This window comes from Heliconius melpomene, chromosome 18 (genome assembly GCF_056956725.1).
Source record: "Heliconius melpomene rosina isolate 202511_hmr_F chromosome 18, ASM5695672v1, whole genome shotgun sequence".
NCBI lineage: Eukaryota > Metazoa > Arthropoda > Insecta > Lepidoptera > Nymphalidae > Heliconius > Heliconius melpomene.
The window spans coordinates 16389215-16412081 of NC_140406.1; the positions used below are offsets into that span (position 1 = coordinate 16389215).

Genomic DNA, 22867 nt, shown 5'->3' on the forward strand with positions numbered 1-22867 from the left:
AATAGAACTTGTAACTATTAACAGTGTTGACTTTGCACGTCGCATTCCTGAGCCCCTGCGCCACGACGGTTTAATTTGTTTACTTAATTGTCATTACCTAATTACTCAAAGTACAATGATAAAAGCTATAATCGTATTACTAATATAAGTATGTAAGTAGGTAGTAATTGTATTAAAAATATTATGTGACTTTATTACTTACCTTTTTAGTTAATTGCTAGGTCATTAAATAACAAGAAGAATATTTTTTTGTTATTTTTGTATTTGTTCTTAATATTTTTGTGATAGAACTTATCTTTTCTTTTCAATTTCCTATTAAATACATTAAGTATATTGTAAAATATATTTTGTAATATTTGAAATTTGATGAATATGGGTTTGATTCCCACTCGAGGGAAATGGAATTGATTGGTTACATGGCAGAGCGTGAGGAAGTGGATCGGCGCGGAGTGTCTGTCAAAGTTCTGTCTACCCTACTATATGCGAGATTACAACGTAAAATTAAAAAAATTGTATCATTATTTATATTATTGCTTAGCTTTCTTTCTATTTAAATAAATGATTTTATAAGTAAATATGTACATAATTAATATCCCCACTATCGCCATATAGATAAATATACAATATTTATATATATATTTATATATATATAAATATTGTATATTTATTTAAGTGATATTGTATTGTTTATGTCTAAGGATAATGGATATTGTAGTGATTTTTTTGCTATCTATATATAGTTGTTATGTATTCTGTAGGTATTATGTATAAGGTTGGGTGGGAAAAATAGAGTATCTTTTATATATTTTGTATTAATACTATACCACTACAGACACTAGGTACGTACCCTTTCCCAAAATCCAAAAGATTTCAATTACCATTTATTAACACATACTGATAGATAACCATACTATTAGATAGATAACAAAGTGCGAAGCGAACGAAGCAGCGCGGGGGGCGCGCGCTTAGAATAAATCTCTTAGACTAGACGGAACTAGGACGGACTAGGAAATGTAAATAACTTAACTACATACATACATTACGTGTTATGTTATCATTTCCCCTATTAAGGATTGAATCTACGACCATCGCGTGTGGATTGTATTTTTACACATTGTTGCACTGTGTAACTATTTACTTTTTAACTTTTAATAACCTTTTAAAATTCTATAAAACCTCATACAATTCCATCGGTCAGAGCCAGAGTAAAATACTTATCTAAAATGAAAAAAATGACTCATACATTCTTGAGGTCGAAATCTTTAAAGTGCCACATGCTTCAATACTTTGCTCAAAAATAACTTAACAAAAACGTGTTAGAGTTTTGTTTTCTCAGGTATAAAGTACGCACAACATTTTCAAATTATGTCTATAGAATAGAGGAAAACGTAGAGATCGGTCACTATTCTCTAATTGTTTAGAGTTTATCAACCTGAACGAATGCGGGCTGGGGTATATATTTTATTTTATACATTATTTGCTTCTTTGCTCTTCTATATATGGAAAGTAAAATTGTAAATTAATGTATATAATAAAGTTTTATGATTATAATGTCATTATACTATATTTACTACTATCTAATTGTTAAGAGGTCAGTGACCAACGACGTACGACTACGCCTCCGTTCATCCTCCTTCAATCCTCATTTCTAAAGAGATCTTTTTTAAAAATATAATTTTAGATTATAAATTTATTTTTTTAATTAAATAAGACTTTCAAACAGTCCATTCTCTGCTCAGCTCTATCTTTCCGTTGACCGTTGCAGTGAAAGTTTTGAATCAACGCTCATTTGAACAAGGAAATAAGGTGTTCAATTCCATTTTCCTGTTTGCTAATAAATTTGACCGTACAAAAATAAACGAGCCGCGCCCTTAATTATCCGAATCTGTTCTAATAAATAATAATTTAAACTTATTTTTAAATTTCACACATTTATGTATATGAGGCTGTCGTGGCACAGGGTCACTAGAGTGTGACAGTAAACACAATGGCAGAGGGTTCGATTCCCAAAGCAAGCGAAATAAAATATTTAATATTTTTATTTATATCTTCCTTTTTCTTCCTGAATTCGGCGGAAAGTGTGGAACGGAAGTGTCTTATTGTAAATGGAGTGCCTTAACACTAGGTTCCAGGTTCCCTATACCTGTACCCTTCTATGTACGGGATACAGCGCGGCGAAAAAATATATCTTATTAAAATTTTATCTTTAGAAGCTGACGCGTGGGTACGGGGTACTAATTTGAACCAAAACATTAATAATTGTACTGTTTTGCTTTTGGTTTTCTCGAACTTATTAATTGAATCGTCGCGATTTTTGATTTCTTTTGAGTCTTTTACAGTGTCCTTTATGTGTAGCGAAACATTTTTTGTAGCTAAAGTAAAGTATTTAATCATTAAAAACTAAAACTAAAACAGCTTGTTTGATTTCGATAAAACTTTACAAACATATACATACACTCTCACCTTTTTACCGCGATTACCGAAACTGAAGAATTTTAAACTTTTTAATTGGTAACTACACTTAAAAATGCATAGGCATATTTAAAATAACAATTACCTATATAATATGTATATCACAAGAACATAACACTATAACACAAGTCTGTCCAACAATCGACTTACTTTACTGACAATCTGTTTGCGACTGACGTTTTTCCTGTTGCAAATGCAATGAGTCAGTCCCAGTGCGGTTTGATACAATATCGGTGTAACGACGCATTGAGTTTGATTTAATATAATAGTAATTTGCATTATACATCGTTATAATTTAATGTTGACACCGACGTGGCGCAGTGACAGCGTTTCATTGTAGACGACATCGCTGTGGGTTCAATTCTCAATTGAGGGGAGAGATTATATTTTAAATTATTTTTATGAATCTCTACTACCGAGACAAGGCGTTAAAACTACTCTTAATGTCTTCAATTCGGCCTGCTTGTGGAGGACGGAGTGTCGCGATACTAATTTTTATATATGTAAACTTTTTTCTTGCTGGTCCTGTTATTACTTTTAGTTTCGTGGTCTAATTAAGTGTAGTGCGATGTTAAGTTACGATACACAGTTTCATTAATAGTTATTATTTAAAAAAAACATGTTATAATATATGAATACAATATTAATTATTTAATAGTTTTTACAGCTTTGTAGTTTAAAAATACTAGGGAAATGTATGATTCATCATTTTTATTTACTCGTGAGTTACCTGTATCATGTGTAAGACACATCTATTAGTAAGCTGAAGGTTACTCACCTAAGGTCAAGTTGTGTCATCATTATAGGAAATCAACCAAGGTTGGAGCCCTAAATTTATCAAGAATTATAAATAATAATTTTATTGTTTCATTACCCTCATCTGGCAATACCAATCACGGCGTTAGGTTCCGTTAGGTTCCGCCACGTTAATCTAGGTGGAAAACATGTATTATTAAAATAATATATGCAAAGAGCCTTTTATTTAAATAATCTTTTACAACCAAAACAACCTTCGATAAAGGAAGAACTTATTACATAAAAAGTCAGCACATATCTTTGTTGATGGTATCCCAATATGATGTTTTAGTGACCAAAGTAGTAAGGTTACTTAAATACCCTATAAATTGTAAGTCTGTTCGAGATTTTGAACTCGTGACCTTCGCGTAAGTGCGTTGACCACTGTGACATCATCGATATGAAGACAGTTTTTAACTGTACGCTCAGCTTTAAGTGAAGTTACATTTTATTACGATAGTATTAAATGTTAAATTCGAATGACTAACTGGTTTTCTCGTTTTGTTTTGGTGATATTTTTGTACAAAGGATTATAAATAAATTGGAGAAGGCATTTTAAACATAATTAAATTTGATCTTTACTGTTTTATTATTCTCACGGAAGTAGGAATGAGGGAGGAATAGTCTGGTAGTGACACTATAGCCCCGTGTGACGAAAATACCCTATACCTTGTTGCTAGAGCGAAAAATTAACTATTAAGTATTTCATTATCCTGAGTGGGTATTGAACCCTCAACCATCACGTTCTCAGTCGCATACTTGCGCCGCGACCCTTGCGCCATGACCGCCTCGTCATAAATATATATAGCTTAAAATTTGAATCGACTACCATAGTCATCGTCATCATCATTAGACTACGATATACTTACTGACATAGTTGTGGTTGGATGATATCTGGTGGTTAGTTATTAGAATATTTGCGTAACGGTTTGTTATAATTTGTAAAATTTCCTGTATCGAGTAAAACTATTTTCAACTGATATAAATAATTGTGTGATTTAAATAATTAATTATTATTTATTTATTTTTTAGCTTCAGTTGTAACAACAGCAACATACCAGTGGAGGCAGAGGGAACATGGGAACCTAGTGTGGAGACACTTCCCACTTTCCACTGGATGCTGAATTCATTGCGTGGTGAGTGGTGGATTCAACGCCGCGCTTTGCGTCGTATTATACTTTCAAGTTTGAATCAACACAATAATGTAATTGTGTCACATCTTTTTTTGTGTCCAGCACGTGTTTCCGCGTGACTACCCACACGAAACCCGGGAACCTAGTGTTAAGACGCTCCGTTCCCATTAAGACACTGCCGAATCTGATTGAATTGACTGAATGATTATATTTAAATTATTTTCATTTGTACGTTCTGGTAAGCAAAACGTGGCGTTGATTTTTGCACCGAAAATACAATAGATAAATACAAAAGGAATTCATTTCATAAAGACCACTTATTATGAAAAAAAAAACCAAAATAAATAATTAATATATCTTTATTACTCTTATTGTCTTAATACATTGATTTAATAAAACATTATATGGAGCAAGCTTTAAAAGGCTGGTAACATACTAAAGGTAGACGACTTTAAACTACGACAGATATAAATAGCATTGATGATAATAGATAACTTTAGTTTGTTACCAGCCTTAGCGTTTTAAAGTTTCTGATTGGTTCATCTTGATACTAAACCTATATGAAGATTCGATTGGCCCACAGATTATTTACTTTTTCCTGCGAACCTGAAAATGAAAGAAAATAAATTAGTTAAATATTTGTATAACTTAAATTTATATACATTTTACTGGTTTTGTATGTGTATTTGTTGATATTTAAATTATTAATTTACGTCCAATAGCTTTTAACTGATATGAATGCATAGATGTGCTTATTCTGGCTTAATGTTAATTAAGTTTAACTTTCGTTTCTCAGTGCGATATACAATAACATTTTATTATGACAAACCGTAAAACACGTAAATGTAACACACAACAAGCAGCACTATATTCTGACACTTTATGTAATAGAACATTGAACATAACAATTAAGTCTAAAAATAATACTAAAGCAGAGAAATGAACCATTAAGCTAAATAGTGACTCACCATTTCCTTCCTGCCAACATTCACACAAACAGAGCGCACTCTGAATGGATCCACGTAGGTGCATGTGCATTCTTGATCCAACGATTCGTGCAGAAGACGGGAGACCACCGACGCAGCCGCGGTGGACACAAACTGTTTCTGCTGTTGCGGGTTCAATTTGTGGTAATTGCTTGAGATGAACGTTATACTGTCCGACTGCAATAACAAATAATAAATGTTATTAATAAATAGTAAAGGTAGTAAGGACTTGGAGAAAAGAGTGTCTTAACACTAAGATTTATCTGTGTATCTAAATAATTGTGGGGTAGATACAAAAGTAATTGTTAAATGGTCATTACCATTCTATGTTAAATAGGTAATGTATTATTATACAAAACCGTTACATTATATAATTCTGTTTCTGACTGACAGAACGCATAGACGAAACTACTATACTTAAAAAGTTGAAACTCGGCATAAAGGTAGGTTACAGAGTGTATGGGCCTAGGGGAGCACTAACAGAGGGTTTCTCGCAACTTTTTGAAAAAAAAACCATATACTTACATTTTCAGCGAATTCAACACAGCCGTCGTCATCAGGAACCTCCAGAGTGTCTCTGAGGGACTTGTTGTCCTTTTGCTTCTTATCACCGAGCATTATCACATTGGATTCGGAGAAACCTGTAAATTATAAAAAGATTAAATAAAATGAACAATCTGTGTAGTTTAAGGCGTTCCGAGTTCCTGAGTCCCATCATTAAATACGAATTTTGTGGTACGTGTGGAGTGGAGTGTGTTAACACTATGTTACCTCTGCCTACCTAGCTGTATTCGGGACATAGCCCGAAGAGTATGATCAAAGGCAATGGTAAAAATGGAAACTAATTTCCACTTGTTTTGATTATATATTATATTTACCATTCTAAAAATAATTAAAATACCATTATTGTAGTATAATAATTCTAAGAGTCTTACAGATATAAATATACCATACACGTATACAGTTTGTACTTACCAACAACTTGTTCGGCGTTCTTGCCGCTACCAATCTTAACATCCACGTCGGTGATGAGGGAGTACGTGAGACCCATCTCTCTGAACAACTCTCCCACGATTACAGAGTGGGCAGCGCTTAGCTGTAACAATAGAGGAATAATCATTAATAATAACCACCAAAAAGCAATACTCAATAGTTATATATGAGTAGGTATTGATTAGTTTTCTTCCGCCAAAACTTCGAGGCATTGGGTGTTGAGAGGCGGTACTCAACGCCGCCCTTTTGTCTTGATATCATAGCGAAGAAGTGATAATATTTTTGGCTTCACGATTTTTTAGTTTCACGCTGTATGTACGCACATAGCAGAGTAAGCAGAAAGAACCTGGGAACCTAGTATTAGGACACCTGTTCTTATTGAAACTTTCCGCTTCACACTTTTCGCCGTATTCTGGAGGAATTGTTGAGTGGCGGAAATAAACGCCGCTCTTCTCCCACGGTATGTATACTGATATTTCGTCTTCGTGGGGATTGCACCCACAATCTATCGCATTTGCAGTGGCATGCTTGTGTCCCTGCGTCACGTCTAGCCTCTGGTTTTATTGAAATACGTACCAAGAATAGTTGAGGTTGGCACTTGGTGCCAACAGAGCCGATGTAATGCTTGACAGCCCCAGGTCTCAGAGGAAGGTCTAAGATTGAGCTGTAAGTGGCCACGATGTTTTGGATTCCTGTTTATATAATATGGATATATTAGATATATTTAAAATATAAAATAGCAATAAGATAATTAACGTAGTATAAATATCAAGAATATTGTGCTACTGTGGGATAGGCTTCGACGTTCTCTGTCGAATGATTGTATCTCAATTATTTTTACTTCTTTGTTTTAGAAAGGTTAAGGCCATTTAGCAAGCTCGAATTCAAAACTCAAAGTATTATGAAAACTTTGTTTTAAGTAAATTTAAAAGAATAAATAGACCAAGAATTCAATACCGAGTAGGACTTGCAGATCGTTGACAATACCAACGACGGCCTGTTCGTATTTGTTCAGGAAGTCGTTCTTGATGTCGATGGGTTCGATCAAGTTATATCTGCTCTTGTCGTTGAATTGCACTTTAGCACTCTTCAGTCTCACTGGAATGAAAGGAAATTAAAATATTAATACAAGTTAAGCAATATTTACGTAGATGATGAATATTTAACTATTGCAAAGCTATTTTAGATATAATATATATTGGTATATATACACATATTCCCATATGTAGAAATTGTTTGTAAAACCGGTGTAGCCTTAAGTGTTTCATTATGGCAGTAAAGTCGCAGTGGGACAGCGTAGCGACAGTGTGTAAATGATAAATATATTTAAAGTATTTTCATTTCCTCGCTATGGCACGGCAATAACTTATCAATAATTCAAATCCATACTCACAGTCAGTGTCGTACAGCACGGGGTACGGGTACTTAGAGGTAATGCCGACTAAGTACACCTTGACGTCAGTAACGCGCTGGCTTTTCAGTTGATCGATGACCTGTGACACTAGCGGTACTACGATGTCTTTGTAGTTCTTCTCGTTGGCCTGTGGATTATAGGATTTTGTTGAAATTACTTTTTCCTGACATAAGAAATGTTTATTTAATATAATATGTACAAAAAGTATATGCTTGTATTAAAATTATTGAATATTAAATTTGAAATGTTTTTAAGTAACGTTACTTAAGTAAAGTGTTCGAAAAAATTTCAATGCTGAAAATGGTTACAACCTTGAAATAAAATACTTATTAATTAAGTTAGTATTTTGTTTTAGAGAAACGAAATAACAAGATCTATCCAAACAATCGGTTGTAAGAAAACGTTCATTCTCATTGGTTACTTACAAACAATAGTATAAATACACAAAGAAAAAAATACTGTACAGACACTATTACAAACTCTAAGTCAATAGGTATAAAAGTCTTATTCTACCAGTCTTTTAATTGACACACTTCATAATCTTACTTCTAATTGACATAGACATATCCAAAAATCAATACTTACGATAGTAAGTTCAACAGCCACAATAATATCAGCCTGTTTTCCGCCCATCTTCACCTCAAACACGTCACCAACTTGTCTGGGCTTGTCTGCATCAGTACATTTGACGCAAGCTGAGGGGAGTATGGCGGGTAAGAGGCCAGAGGCTGCGAGAGCTGCGTAGCCTCGTGCGAGATCACAGGCCTGGTGGAGGGCATCTTCGGAGTCGCCTGAGCAGGCATGGATGCAGGCTTGTCTAGAAAAATAATACAGGGATAATCCCGAGTTAAATTGTGTATTACAATTGATTATTTGAAATTGATGCCGCAGTCGATGTGTGTTTTCATGGTGGTAGTGAGTTTGATTAATATATTAAAATGTTAGCTTTGTTATGAAAAGTTTTAAGACATTGTTGAATAAAATACAACATTGTTTACATAAACTATGTGTCATTAGAAATATGGATAAACTATCTCAAGATTAACATTGAAGTTTTGGAAAGTTTACATTACTGATACAATTAAATGTTACTATATTTTCAGATATTGCATACCATAAGAAGTCTAAACATAATATACCTGAAAGGCTTAACATCGAGCAACAAAGACAAAGGTCTAAGTGGGGAAGCCCCACCAAACACAGTTTCACATGCAGCAGGGAGAGGCGAGTGCATCTGGTGGTGGGAGTGCTCCGGCGCCTTCACTTGGGGGCAGCTTCCGGCGAGGCGGTACGCGTTGCCAAAATCACTTTCAGAGTTGGCGATCTGTTAAATAAATCGTTGTGTGAATATGTTTAATTTTATTAAGCGATGATTCCGATATATTTCTTCTAGTGCACTAGGTCTCTATATAATATAGAGTTAAGTGAGATAGTGTTTTACATTTCTACATCTGTTTTCACTACTTTACAAATATTAAGTGCCCTACGTGAAGTAGTGTACTAAGACAAGTGCGACACTATCTTCATATTAGATTGATTAAGTGAAATATTTATTAGATATTGTATATCTATCCCATAATGAATTACTATTTCAAAATTATGATTTATTATATACCTTTCCGTTGGGTAGCCTGAAGTCATCGAAAGGTTCGTTGTTTCCATCTCCGAGAAGACCACGGACTTTTCCGAGGTAGAAGCCATTCACTTCTACATAGCACACCTATATTATTAAATTACAAAATTATTTAGCCAGAAGTATTTATAAACAAAAAATTGTCGTGAGGAATATAGTTCCTATGTAGAATAATAAGATAGTAGATAATGCACCTAAATTCATTTAAATAAATGACTATACCTCAAGTTTACTGGTACAGAAGGCCATAAGTCCGTATAATGATCCAAGTCCGATACGTCCATTGGGTTCCCTGAACGCGAACACGTCTTTCTCTATGACTGGATAGCCGTGTGAGGCACCGTTCAAAGCAACCTGAAAAATTATACCACTGATGAAGAAATTGAGAATTTTAATGTATAAGAAATTTAAGGTTAATTTAAATTTGTAATTTTATTTAAAGATGAAATTACCAATTAATATATCGTGTTTCTTTGTATGCAGTGCTAAAATTAAGTATAGATAGAGAATGCCGGATATATCAAGAAAGTGTAAATAAGTTAAGAATAAGATACATAACATAAGCAAGTTAGACCTTGTAATACTCGTACATCCTTTCGTTTTTTTTTTTAAAATAATGTTAGGCATCATTGTTTGATAGTTTTAACTTCGAATCTTTCTTGGGAAAAATGCGTACTTATACCGTAGATTTCCCAAATCTAATTAAAGTTTTGGATAGAAAAAAGATCTAGAACCATTAGCCGAAATATCTAGAAAAACTATACCTTTAATGTTACATAAATATGAAATAATGACGGACCTATGCGCGACCCAACTTATATACAAAATCTTTACATAACTTGTAGTAAATGTATTATTTTGATTTACATGCTATATTACTGTACACATTCATCTAAATCCATTAAAAGTTTTTGTGTGAAAGTGGTACAAACATCATAACAAAAGTTTAAATATTAACTTAAACAATTAATACTTTAGTAGGAGTAGGATTGTTACCTGTCCATTATCCTTCAGTTCAATGGTAACACCGCTCTTGTCTTCGAGGATGAGAGCTTTGGGACTGCCGTTGGCGAGTTGTAGAATGAGAGAGAAGTTTCTATCGACATGGTCATGTGCCAATACGTAGCGGCAGGAACCAGGGAAGGTGAGGTGGCGACCATCGAATGTGAAGATGTGTTGACCGTTGACAATTACACCACGCACTGTTAAACAAAAAATAGTATATAGTATTTATTTTTGTGGGAAATTATGAAATAACTGATTTGTGTCTTGAAATATATGATTTTTTTAATTTATTCCACTTATATGGTAAAAATGAATTAGTCTTAGTAATTAGTTTATATACTTATATTGTTTATCAATTCTAAATATTAAGTTTGTTGCTATAATAAAAAATACTTGAAAATAAATAAAGAATGAAACTTAATAAGAAAAAATTGTTTGCAACAAACTAACCACTACTTGAAATATTCCTTACTTTTAGCTGGTACTTCATCTAATGGGTCCAAACTGCGTGGTCTGTAAGCTTGAATCAGTTTCACGGGATCCGCGAAGTCACCGTCGATGAGCTGACTGAGGAAACTCCAAGCTGCTGACCCTCTGAACGATGGGAGAGATATTGGACTAAATCCGGAAAGGCCAGCCTGGTAAAAGAACAAAATGTTTTATAAAATTAGAGTAATGTCGGTCTAGTGTATGGTACCTGTAAGTACGGTTTACGGATGATAATTGTATGTGTTAAAGTAAGAAAACATTGATGAAAAATTGCATACTTTTATGAATTGAATTAAATTATTATCAAAAATGTACACATTATAATGCAATAATATATTACTCACTTCGGAGATATAGGGGTAGGCTAAGCCACCTTCACCCAAGTGCGCGCGGACGAGCTTAGCGACGGAGCCGACGGCGGACACCAGTTTCTCATACACTGATCTCAGCTCAGCACTCTCGTCGAATTTCTCTTGACGAAGTTTCTATTTTAAAAAGTTTTACAGTTAATATAAATTTTTGGATAATATTTTTTTTGTCTGAGACATATGAAGTAGGCTAGAGACAAAATAGTACCAAAACACTATCTTTTCCCTACCTTTTGCTAATTTTAAAAAAAACAACGTTAATCAAAAAAATATATAATATAATTATAAATATACTCGCTTCAACTAGCGAAAGTCAGATTAATCATGGAATAACTCATGTGACATCGGCTTTGAGAAATAAGTGTTCAAATAAAAATACGAACCTTTTGTGAGAAGCTGTTCAGAGCGTCGAGGAAGATCTTCAGTTCCTCAGTTGGTAAAACGGCACGTAGAGCTTGGTAGCCTTCTTGCATTAAACCCAGGAACTGCTCTGGTACAGCCAGCTCTTGCCACTGTATCAATAGTTAACATTAGAATATTTATTTTCAATTTCATGTTGTCTCCCGCATATAGCAGATTAGATAGAGAGAACCTCTCGTTAGAACCGGTCCAATTAGAGACAGCATGTTGCAAGGTAGAACTAAACGTTGCACTTACACAGTTACACAGAGGAAAAAATGCAAAAAAAATCTAAGTTAATTAATTAAATATTTAATATATATTAATACACGTATATGCATTCCATTTCAAAATATGAACTGTTCTGAAAGCGGTCTACTCTTTTCATAAATAAATACGAGTATTGTAATTACATTTTAGTATTTCTTTATATATTTTTATTATACAAAGTGAGTGTTAAGATTTTTATTTAGCTAAAAATCACCTTTTCTTTAATGAGGCCAAGGATGGGCATTTCCTTAATTTGTTCAATGATGTTTGAGACGAAATCTTCAGATTTTTCGCGCCATTCTTTGAGTTGTGATACGACGATGCGAGTGAGGTCTAAAATATAATAATAGTCTAATTAAAAAAAAATAAGGTAGGCACAATATAAGTGATAAAAGTTTAAAAAAAATGGCTTCATGCTGTGATCCCGCACATAGCAGGGTAGACAGAGGGAACCCGGAAACCTAGTGTTAAGACACTCCGTTCTAAAACATAAAAAAGCCAAATAAAATCTAAATACCTTTAAAGATCTCAGTGAAGACATTGGCAAGCTCTTGCAACTCTGGCTTGTGTTTTTCAAAGAAATCAATGGCAACAGCGGCAATGTGGGCAGCGGCGTCAATTATGCCGTCCGTGTATTCTTGGAAAACAACCGCAAAGTTTTCGTAAAGTTCCTTGATTTGTGGCTCGAGCTGAAAAACGAGGGTTATAATTTAATTTAGCCTCATGCTGTATCCCGCATATTGCATGGTGTTAGGACACTATGTTACCTAATTTCCACAAAATTTCCCAGAGCTTGTTAAGTGGCGAAGTTCAAACCCTCGGGTGGTCATGTTACAAGAGTGAGAGATAATGATTTAGATGTATGAATTGATGATGATATGAATTTTATACGGTTTAACCTAACCGTCCTAATATTCTTTGAAACCCCAATTTTGTTACAAAAAAACTGTTTTGTATTTTATTTAGATATAATATTTGCTTTGTTATGATTTATGTTTAGTTTTTTAAATAGAAACCTAACTAGAATATCTCATAATGATAAAATTCTAATTTGTGCACTATTTATTCTGTATGTTTCACTAATAATATTCATTATTAAAAAATATTATAAAAATATTAATAATACAATATTCATTATGCAATTTAATAATTAAATATTTATGCAATATTTATGCAAATATATTAGTTATGATTTTACCTGTTTCTCATACATATCAATGACTTTCTTGCTTACGTCGTTGACCACATCAGCAATCTTGTCGGCAATCGGTTTCACCAAATCCTTAATATCTTCGAATATTTTCAAGAAAGCTTGGATAATGTGACGGCTGGAAAAAAAAATAATCTTATTGTAATTTTTATTCAATGTCTCTTGAATTTACGTATGATAATAAAATGTACTATTAATAAAGAGGAAGTTTAATCCTGATTAGTCGTACTATTAAAAGTCAAAGTGGAGTCGAAGCCAAGATCAGTAAAAATTGATTTGGTAAGAACATAACAATACTATACAACAAAAGTTAGGGCAGTAAATTAATATTAATGTAAAGAACACTTACATAGATTCGTAAGATTCCTCCATGGACTTAGCGAGCTCCTGCAAATCGTTTCGGAAGCTGTTAAGGTCTGCTTCGTAAGCATCTTTCAGCTTCTTGTAAGTGGGTTCGACCCTCTTGAGAGATTGCTTGAAATCATTGTTGGACTTCTCTCCCACATCCTTGGCTCGCTTTTGTAACTCAATCAAATCCTTCTTCACTGCTTTCTGTAGTAAGATTATAGGTAATTTAGAATTTTATCTTATATGCCATGATGATCATTATTGAATGATTAACTATTATGAACTAATGACTATTAGAAAAATCCACTATCAACAACTATTTTGAAAACTTAATTATTAAAAAAAAAGGTTTATTGGTTTTTTTATTTACGGGATTCTCACAAAATCAATGACATCTCACATGATAATGTTTGCCCACTCTAAAAACATTACCTTCCTTCTGAAGCGGGCGGGTAATAAAAATAGGCAAAGTTCATATTCCTGTGACTTGACATTATGAAGTGACTTTATTGGCCTAATTAAATAAATAATAATTTGATTTTTGATTTTGTATTTTTTTTATAACAGTATGTAACTATATCTGCATGTATATACTCACAACAAAGTTATCATAATTATCCCGAGACACGCCATACTCGCTCTTGACGAGGTTATTTTCAATGAACAGTGCACCGTGGGCGATGTTATGAGTTTTCTGTCCAGGTAGAACGATATCGATGGAAGCATCGACTCGCTTTTCAGGGTCTAAATTGCTTGTGATCGACAGTCTGTTTCCGGAGTCACCTAAAAACGTAATATTTTGTAATTATTCTTATTTATTCTTTTCTTAACTTTGTTTATCCTATCTAAGAATTTTAAAAAATATAATAGAACGATTACAAGAAGTACTAAACTAAGTACTGTCTAATTTATTTTTGAGGTCCGTTTCAATTTTACAAAATATAAACTAATATTTAATTTTGTTTAACTTAGCAAGTTTATGATAAGTATTTAATTTAAAAAAGAAAGCAAGTATTACAGGTTTTACCTACAGGAGACCATTTTTTAAATATAAGTTTAAGCTTACCACTGTAGCCTGTTGAAAATTCGTAGTATTTATATCCTTTAGCCAAAACATGAACTTCGACTGGTTTGCCTTCTAGAAGACTAAACTTCAGATCTCCACTTTGAATGTCTTCTTTAACTGTAGATGATCCTTCTAATTCTATAATCTTCACAATAGGCGTGTTGATCTGAAAGCAAAAAATGTAAGTAAATATTCAGTGTCTGATATATGAGCCATACATAATAAATGTACAAGTGTTTTTAAATAAGTGCAGTAAGTAGATAAACAAAATGTAAAGGAATGCTCATACTCTTAATAAAAAAAAACTATTTTCAGATAGCACTTGGTCTAATAAACATATTATCATATCTTGCTTTCTTTCTAATAAATATATTACAACTCTGTTTTGATAAAACGATATTTATGTATTTAAAAAAAATAAACTTACGAATAACTTGACAGCTACTGGACTGACTTCAAAGTGGAATTTGGCTTCACGGTCCTGAGAATCAAAATAAAATAACATAAATAAATGTAATATTAAATATCGTTTATTTTGGAAGATTATTAAAATATTTCATTCAAATTACTTACTTTTCCAAGGCTGCTGTGCGAGAGGACACTTGAGGAATCAATGATGATGCTGTATTCATTGGGTCTCTCGATCTTTCCGTTGAATTTAATTAATGCTTCCTGTTAAAAAAATGATAAATAATAAGAAACATTTTTTAAAAATAAAATTTCTTAGCACTATCTTTGGTTTCTACGATTTTTAAATATATTACATATCAATAGCGGAAATTTACGATCAATAAACATTAACTTACCCTTCCAATTCTAGGGTGGCTGAATCCTAAAACGACGGATAACTCTCCCTTTTCATCGTGATACATGGATCCATCAATATTTAGCCTAAGGCCGGTCTTGGATTGTGGCCTGTTCTTGTCAGGGTACAGATTAAGTTCCGCTTTAATAGGGAACGGCAGGGCTTTGTCTGTAGGGTATTGAGCCAAGGCTTCGATGGCAACAACTCGTTTGGGGAACGACAAGACGATACCTGCTGGTAATTCTGAAATAAAATATTTTTTTATTGTTATAATTCACTCCCCTATTGAAACCTCATCAACCACTCCAGTGGTCACTTATTATATTATGGTTATTTCATTTAATTCATCTTTCCTCCATTTGTTTTCTTTCTCGTCTTGATAAATTATTTTGTGTTTCTTCTACATTATTAAAAATTAAGCGAAATAATTTAGTATTACTATTTTTATAGTAATTTTTATTTTGGAAATATAATGGTAAATGGAAAGATTCAAATAAAGTTTAGTCATCACTTTGCCTTAATTTCATAGTAACTATTGAGAATACATGTGGTATGTTATGGTTAAATGAAATAAAATATTACAGAAAGAAAAATAGTAGGGTACCAAATGTCTATCATATTACGCTAGATTTAAATAAAATAATTCAAATAAATAAGAGACACTTACTGCCATGCTCTGGTTGGCTGTAAACGTGGAAGTGGAATTTGTCACTTTCACGGTTGACATGGAGGTTCAGGTCGTATTGAGGCAAGTTCTTGTCAGAGAATTCATTATTCACTTGGAGACCAAACTCTGTGGCCATACCCAATTTGCGAAGGTCGAATCCAACATTGAACTGGTGTTGGAGACTTCCTGGCTCTACAAAAGAGTTAAATAATATTAGCAAGACAGGTAGAGGAAACTTAGTGTTATGACACTCCGTTACCACCGACTGGGAATTGAACACATTTCGAACAATACACATTACAATCACACTTCGAAATTAACATAACATATAATATTGGCTGTTATACAAATTTATGTATTTGCAAATTAATGGTAGAGAGAAAATAAAGATAATTTTAACATTATGTAAAGAAAAAAATAAGTAGAAATAAATAATAAATCTAATGTTATAATAAGAACAGAGAAACTAGCACAAAAAAATATACAAGCGTATAATTTAAATGTCGTAATGTCTTGAACGGCAAATAAGATGCTCCGTTCAATTCATCATGTTTTTTGTTCATATTAATAATTAAAACGTAACACTTACTGCTGTTAACGAATTTGGAATTAACTTCAGCGTGTGCACATTGTTTCTTTTCTTCGCAGTAGACATACGACGCCTTATATTCCATATTCGTGATGCGTGATTCGGCTACCGTGTTTCGTTCTCCAAATGCCAAGTTGATGAATGTCTGCAAAATAAAAAAGTAATATTCTTAAACTGTTTTTAGTAGTAGAGGTTTAATATAATAGTAAAAGAAAATAATCATATTGTTAAGATTTCCGGTCATTTTTGGAGACACAATGTCGATCAATCAACACACAAACGTCGCGTCGTTTGTAAAATTAACAGTAAACTAACCTCAACTCCTTGTTCATTTCCTTCAGTCAAGATGGTGCGGATGTATTTAAAGCTGGCCGGTTTTTGTTCGTCCTTAATCTTCACTGATCCAGAACCTTCAATGATGGTCTTAGAACCCTCTTGTTTCGTTATGTAGGATGTGCTAAAATGATTAAATTGTTAGGAATAATTATTTGATGTTGAACTAAAAAGATTGTCGAATAAAATATTGGATAGTACTCATATTTTTATTAATTAATGTGCGCTGGTTAAGCTAAGCTAAGTATCATAATAAAGTTCTACTTTCAATTAAAAATTTAAAAAATAAATAAAAATATTTCAATTTATTTTTCTATAACTAGTGCTTTTACCAAAGGTTTTCTGTAAGAGTTTATTTGAAGCAATAAGATTGTCTTTATATATATTTTATATGCAAATATATTTTAATGGTTTTCGTGTTATTTTTTTCTGTTCAATATAAAATATTCCTCACCTTCCGCTTAACACATTCTTGCCATCATTAACGGCTTGGAATTCCAACCGTTTGCCATTACCAGAGTCCTTGCTGGATATATCAATATTGTAGTTCTTGAGTCCTAATTTCTCAGACTCGAAGTGGTATTTAATGGCAATGTCTTTTTCCACGTTAAAATCGAGGGAAGAGTCCAAATTGAAGTCCTTAATATTTTCTATTTTGGCTTCAGCGCGACCCTGGTTAGAGCTGATAGCTACACCCTTGAAGTATAATCTAAGTGTATAAGAAAATATGTAATTATAAATAATATGATCATTTAATATAACATGTAAGCAAATCATATAAAGAAAAAGCTACGGACTGAATTCATATAGACTTTTATTTAATTTAATTTAAATTATTTTTTTTATAAGAATTCTGTTTCTATTTAAGATTTTAGTAACATTAAAATATTTAGACTTTTAATCTCCGTGTCAACCCATACATGATTTGTAAATTAAATTTTTTTCTTACCTTGCTTTAGGAGATGAAGGGCTAGAGTATTTAAGATCGAAGACTGGCTGAGAACTAGAGTACACGGCGAGGCTCTCCACTTTGTATACGCGGCCATCGGCATCAATCACCACCAAGGAGTTATAATTGTCAGGAGATGGATTCTGGGAATAAAATACATTCATAAAATAAAGAATTTTATTATTATTACTTTTTCAGATTCACGCTATTTCATATATAGAAAATAAATCGTCTAGCTATGAACGATTGTTCATAGCTGTCTTATTTTTTTTCTTTATAACATTTTTTCTTTTTCTTAAAATTTTCATCATAGATAAAAAATTATAGTTTGGACGTATAGAAGCAATTTTCAGATAATAATTAAAAATTACATAAAAGATAACTATTAATTACCTTTGCTTGTAAACTTAATTCGAATTTCTTGAGTTTTTCATAATGAGGAGTGTGAGACGCTATCTTCAGGTCAACGTAATTTCCTGATGACACACTTTCGAGGGAGAGTGTGGAAACTTTGCCTTTACCGTACTGAGCCTTGAGGTTCACTTCGCCAGATGTTTTGTCCTCTGTTAAATAAAAAATAATTTGATATTAGTTCCATTTATTCATCTCTAAACAAAATCTCTAAAATATATGTACTTAATTTTCTTCTCATTCATTTTCATTCTCTTAATCTGTGAATAAATCTGAGTAATAATATATTCGAGTAGTAAAATGAGAAATGATTCCCACTCGAGGAAATTAATATTTTCATTGGGGCTAAGTTTCGCCACTTAACACGCTATGCATCTAGAATTCGACGGAAAATAGGGACCGCAATTGACTTGTCACTAGGTTCCCGAAACCTGGTAATCTGCCCACCCTGCCATATGCGTCATACAGCATGATGCTAAAAAAAGTAGGTATATGTTGAAAATTTACTTTGCTGGTCGAATTTGTATGCAGCATCGACGATGACGGGATCAACGTGTGGTACCAGCACTTTGACTTTGGTGTTTCCGTTGCTCTCTTCGTATTTGCCATTTGATTCAAATTTGTACAAATCAGCGTTAATTTGAACTGATTCAACTACTGTTATCTGTAAATCCAAATAAATATTTGTATTGTCACTGGATAAAATAAAAGTTCGTGAGAAATAAAAGTTCTTCCTGTTTCAGGTGTAAAATTCTGCTAATCAAGATAAGTTCAAATTAAGTTAAAGTTAAGATAGGCTTCTAGACAGAATTGTATCTATGAATATCTATCTCTGTGAATGTACTTTTTTTAAAATTAATCATTAAATATGAATTTGAGCAAGGTTTCATTCTGATTTTATAAATCTATATGTCTTATATTGAGGTTGTCATACCTCAGAAGCTTTGTTTTCTGGTTCCAAGAACAGGAAGGATGATACCCATTTAATGTCATGAGCCTTTTCGAATGGCAGGCGAAGTGAAACGGCGTTGTTATATAGATATCTGTATAAAGAATAAAATGATTAATTTAAATAATACCATATAATATAATCATTTAAAACTTCATTGCACCATTTGTTTTTCAGACGAAATTATTGAATGTATAATAATATAAAACTTTACTATTTCTCTTCATAACTGAGCAATTTTTCTTTACTATAATAATTGTATTTTTCTTTACTATAATAATAAAATAATTGTATATTCACATACAATTATTTTTACCATATACAATATATCAACAACGATTCAAACTGAACGACAATATTTTAAAAAAAAACGAATAATTAAGTACACAGAAAAAAATCTTACTTCTTTTCTCCCTTATCAGGCCAGGCTACTACCTCAGAACCAACAACTTCACCAGCGAGGTCATCACCATAGCTCGCCTTCAGACGGTATTCACTATTGATGTTCTCTTCAGCGTAAGTCACACTTGCATCTAATAGAGCCTTCTTTGGTATCAAGTTGCCGCTGATTTCCGACTAAAATTGTAAACATTGTATTAATATTTTTTAAGCTTTATCCTGCAGTGAGACACTGGGTAGTATCAAGACACAAGAATTCAACACGTTTCATGGTAAATGCAGCAGCTGTATGCTGCAAATTTACAGTCAGACACTGTTTCACTTCACTTTACTTATTTTATAGTAAAAATGTAGCGTACAAAATTTATAATTTATAATTAATATTTAGAACCGACGCTGAAAACAAACATGTCTCAGTTAAAGATATACCAACCTTAAACGATAAGTCACTCTTTTCGCCCTTCGGAATGTTCTTAAAGGAGAAGACGTTAAGAAGATTCTTGCCATCTCTAAGTTTCAGTTCAACTTGTCCTTCGTAATCGATTTCCTCTTTGTCCAGATTGGCTTTAGCTAATTTGCCCTTGTAGCTGATGATAGAAGCCGGTCCACCTCGTTTGGCGGCATCTGAGATAAGTATTTCAGCGTGGCCGTTGTATACCTGTAAAAAATAGATATAGGGTTAGAAAAAGTAAAAGGAATAAATCCAAGAAAACGATAAAAGATATTCTAATGTAAGATTATTTTAACTAATATATCTGACTAAAACCACGAATGTTCGATTATCACTTTGGAAAATCAATTAATCTCATTTTCCTGCTCTGGTACACGTAAATGGTGTCTTAAAAATGGGTACAAAGCAAAGAACTTTCTATCTCTCAGTCTACCGCGTTGCTGCTATTTGCGGATTTAATTCACAAAAACTAATTACTGAAATATCTAAAAACATTATTTATGGTAATAAGATGTTATTTTGGATAATCGCGTTGTAATGCCTAACAAATGTACCTAATACATATTATAAAGTTGGTAACTTACATTGTCTTTGAGACTGACATCTCTATCACCTTTGAAGTTCAGGCACCTTTCATCAGGCAAAACAACTTCAACATTAACATGGTTCTTGCCGACTTCATGGAAGTCGCCATCCTTGTGAATGTTGACTTCACCAGACTTGCCCGCGTACTGCAGTTTGTTTCTGAAATTTGAGTTTAAATTAGAATCATAATATAGTATTTATCTTGTATAATCTGCTTGTGATAAAAAATCGAATAAATAGTTCAACAGTATATAATATTAGGTACGCATATTTTCTATAAATGAAAGTAGCGTACGGTTTACTGTGTTAGTGGGCTCTCTATTGTTAATTACAAACACTAAGTGAGAAGTTGAGAATAAAATAGCTTAAAAAAAATAACACTAACTTGCTGTCTACAAGTTTTTCCGTTACTTTATTGTAAGTGCTGAACTGGACTTTGTCGTTATTGTCCTTTTCGAAATTGAGGAAGAGGTCCACATCTGCATTGAATACTGGGTCCTTTGCAACGAACTTGACATCTCCTTTAATGACACGTTGAGCCTGTTTCCAAAGTGAATAAATTCGTTAATAAAAATAGCGACTATCTAACAAAGAGTTATGATAATTTTTATATAATTTTTTCTTTGTTTGTTTTTTTCTCTTGTTCAACTTCACGCTTTATGCCGCACACAGCAGGGTAGGCAGAGGGAACCTAATGTTAAAACATTCCGTTCCCCACTTTCTGCCGAATTCTAGAGGCTTTGCGAGTTAAGTGGCAGAATTCAACGCCGCGCTTTGCCTCAACACCATAGCCAAAGGAATGGAAATATAAACGTAAATAAATATTTCACTTCCTCGAGTGGGGATCGAACCCACAACCGTCGCGTTATAGTCACACCCTTGCACCCTGCGCCACGACGGACTTTTCTCTTGTTAAATTTTTATAATATTGTTGAGTAAAAGTGTTTTTTATTTCTGTTTTATATCATTTTTTTTACCTTCTTAAAGTGAATTATGAGGTTTCCATTGCCTTTTCCATCATTATCAGCGACCTGATACTGTCCGTTAGCAGCAATAGCATCTTTCAGATTAAACTTGAGTTGACCGTTGGGATTTTTGCCACTGTTTATCTTTAATAGGAAGTCTAAAAGTTCTCCTTGCGATGTTGAAATGGAGGCGTGAGAGGAGGAAAGGCTGGCGGTTTCGATTAATCCAATGTCGAATCTAAAACAAGAAGTTATTTGATTATTAAGAACAATTATTACTAAATATGTCTGTTTTTCGAAGGTAGATAATGAAATAGAGAATATAGAGATGTTTAACAATACATACAATTTAACCAAGTTGTGTTTATATTAACAAAAATATTACACTAAGAAAACTGCATGTACATCCGCTTCTTTGCAAATATTTTATAAGGAACGATATAAAATCACATTGTGTTTTATGTTTCCATTTTATAATTTACTGATAAGACAAGGCCCAATTTATTTCCTAGTCATTTAGTCAGTTACGTATACATAATAAGTACAAAATACTTGTTTATGTACTTAATTCACACGACGGAAATTGTAACTTACTTGATATCTTCATTTTTTCCGCTGCCAGAGATCTTCAAATGACCAACAGCACCAATGTTGGCGTCATTTTCCTTAGCTTTGTGTAGAACTACTCCGGACAATTCATATTTGCCAATGTTCTTAAAGTCAATGTAGTTTTCAACATTAGATTTTTCCGGAGAAACGATGTCTCTCTTGATAAGCGCTTCAACTGCTTGGTTGTCGGCATTCAATACCCATTTAATGCGATAATCGCCAGCTTTCTTTATATGTGAGCGAGCGTCAATGTTTAAGTTGCCTTTTTTGTCGAAGTAAACACCTCCAATGTCTAAGTCGAATTTCTTAGGATCCGATTCAAGATTCAATTGTGCTTTGAAGGGTAAAGAGTGGATTTCAACTGAAATAATATTTAATTGTTTTTAATCACTTGTTATATTAAGATATAAATATAATTTATAACATTTTATATAGCTTTACGCTGTATCCCGCACATAGGATAAGCAGAGGGAACCCAATGTTGAGACACTTCGTTCCTACTAATGGGAACGAAATTCTACTTAAAAGTTTCCACCCTTCCTTCCCCACTTTCCGCTGAATAAATATTTCATTT

At 33.0% G+C, this 22867-nt stretch overlaps 2 protein-coding genes across 5 annotated transcripts in view; both read right to left on the reverse strand.

Moving 5' to 3' along the window:
- Positions 1-2619, reverse strand: part of LOC146529734 (uncharacterized) — a 48528-nt gene extending 45909 nt beyond the window's left edge. For 3 of the 4 annotated variants that reach the window (XM_085202370.1, XM_085202369.1, XM_085202367.1), the window contains exon 1: positions 2464-2596. The gene's annotated coding sequence lies outside the window, so the exon portion shown is untranslated. Of the gene's footprint in view, positions 1-2463 lie in introns of all 4 variants that reach the window. The other variant, XM_085202368.1, reaches the window with a different exon arrangement.
- A 2122-nt stretch (positions 2620-4741) lies between these two features.
- apolpp (retinoid- and fatty-acid binding glycoprotein apolipophorin) overlaps positions 4742-22867 on the reverse strand; it is a 35440-nt gene continuing 17314 nt past the window's right edge. The window contains exons 22-59 of the mRNA XM_085202475.1: positions 22279-22654; positions 21697-21922; positions 21105-21259; positions 20719-20878; positions 20117-20341; positions 19688-19860; positions 19270-19378; positions 18843-18999; positions 18318-18487; positions 17925-18067; positions 17430-17684; positions 16958-17099; positions 16643-16787; positions 16054-16245; positions 15388-15629; positions 15155-15253; positions 15009-15062; positions 14582-14747; positions 14114-14298; positions 13517-13719; positions 13156-13285; positions 12475-12646; positions 12172-12290; positions 11672-11800; positions 11265-11405; positions 10904-11069; positions 10423-10628; positions 9649-9780; positions 9409-9513; positions 8933-9117; positions 8379-8610; positions 7773-7920; positions 7337-7477; positions 6956-7071; positions 6362-6482; positions 5912-6027; positions 5369-5563; positions 4742-5006 (exon numbers count right to left, since the gene is read on the reverse strand). Coding sequence (XP_085058601.1) covers positions 4989-5006; positions 5369-5563; positions 5912-6027; positions 6362-6482; positions 6956-7071; positions 7337-7477; positions 7773-7920; positions 8379-8610; positions 8933-9117; positions 9409-9513; positions 9649-9780; positions 10423-10628; positions 10904-11069; positions 11265-11405; positions 11672-11800; positions 12172-12290; positions 12475-12646; positions 13156-13285; positions 13517-13719; positions 14114-14298; positions 14582-14747; positions 15009-15062; positions 15155-15253; positions 15388-15629; positions 16054-16245; positions 16643-16787; positions 16958-17099; positions 17430-17684; positions 17925-18067; positions 18318-18487; positions 18843-18999; positions 19270-19378; positions 19688-19860; positions 20117-20341; positions 20719-20878; positions 21105-21259; positions 21697-21922; positions 22279-22654 — 6149 coding nt within the window. The 3' untranslated portion in view covers positions 4742-4988. The remainder of the gene's footprint in view (positions 5007-5368; positions 5564-5911; positions 6028-6361; positions 6483-6955; positions 7072-7336; positions 7478-7772; positions 7921-8378; positions 8611-8932; positions 9118-9408; positions 9514-9648; positions 9781-10422; positions 10629-10903; positions 11070-11264; positions 11406-11671; positions 11801-12171; positions 12291-12474; positions 12647-13155; positions 13286-13516; positions 13720-14113; positions 14299-14581; positions 14748-15008; positions 15063-15154; positions 15254-15387; positions 15630-16053; positions 16246-16642; positions 16788-16957; positions 17100-17429; positions 17685-17924; positions 18068-18317; positions 18488-18842; positions 19000-19269; positions 19379-19687; positions 19861-20116; positions 20342-20718; positions 20879-21104; positions 21260-21696; positions 21923-22278; positions 22655-22867) is intronic.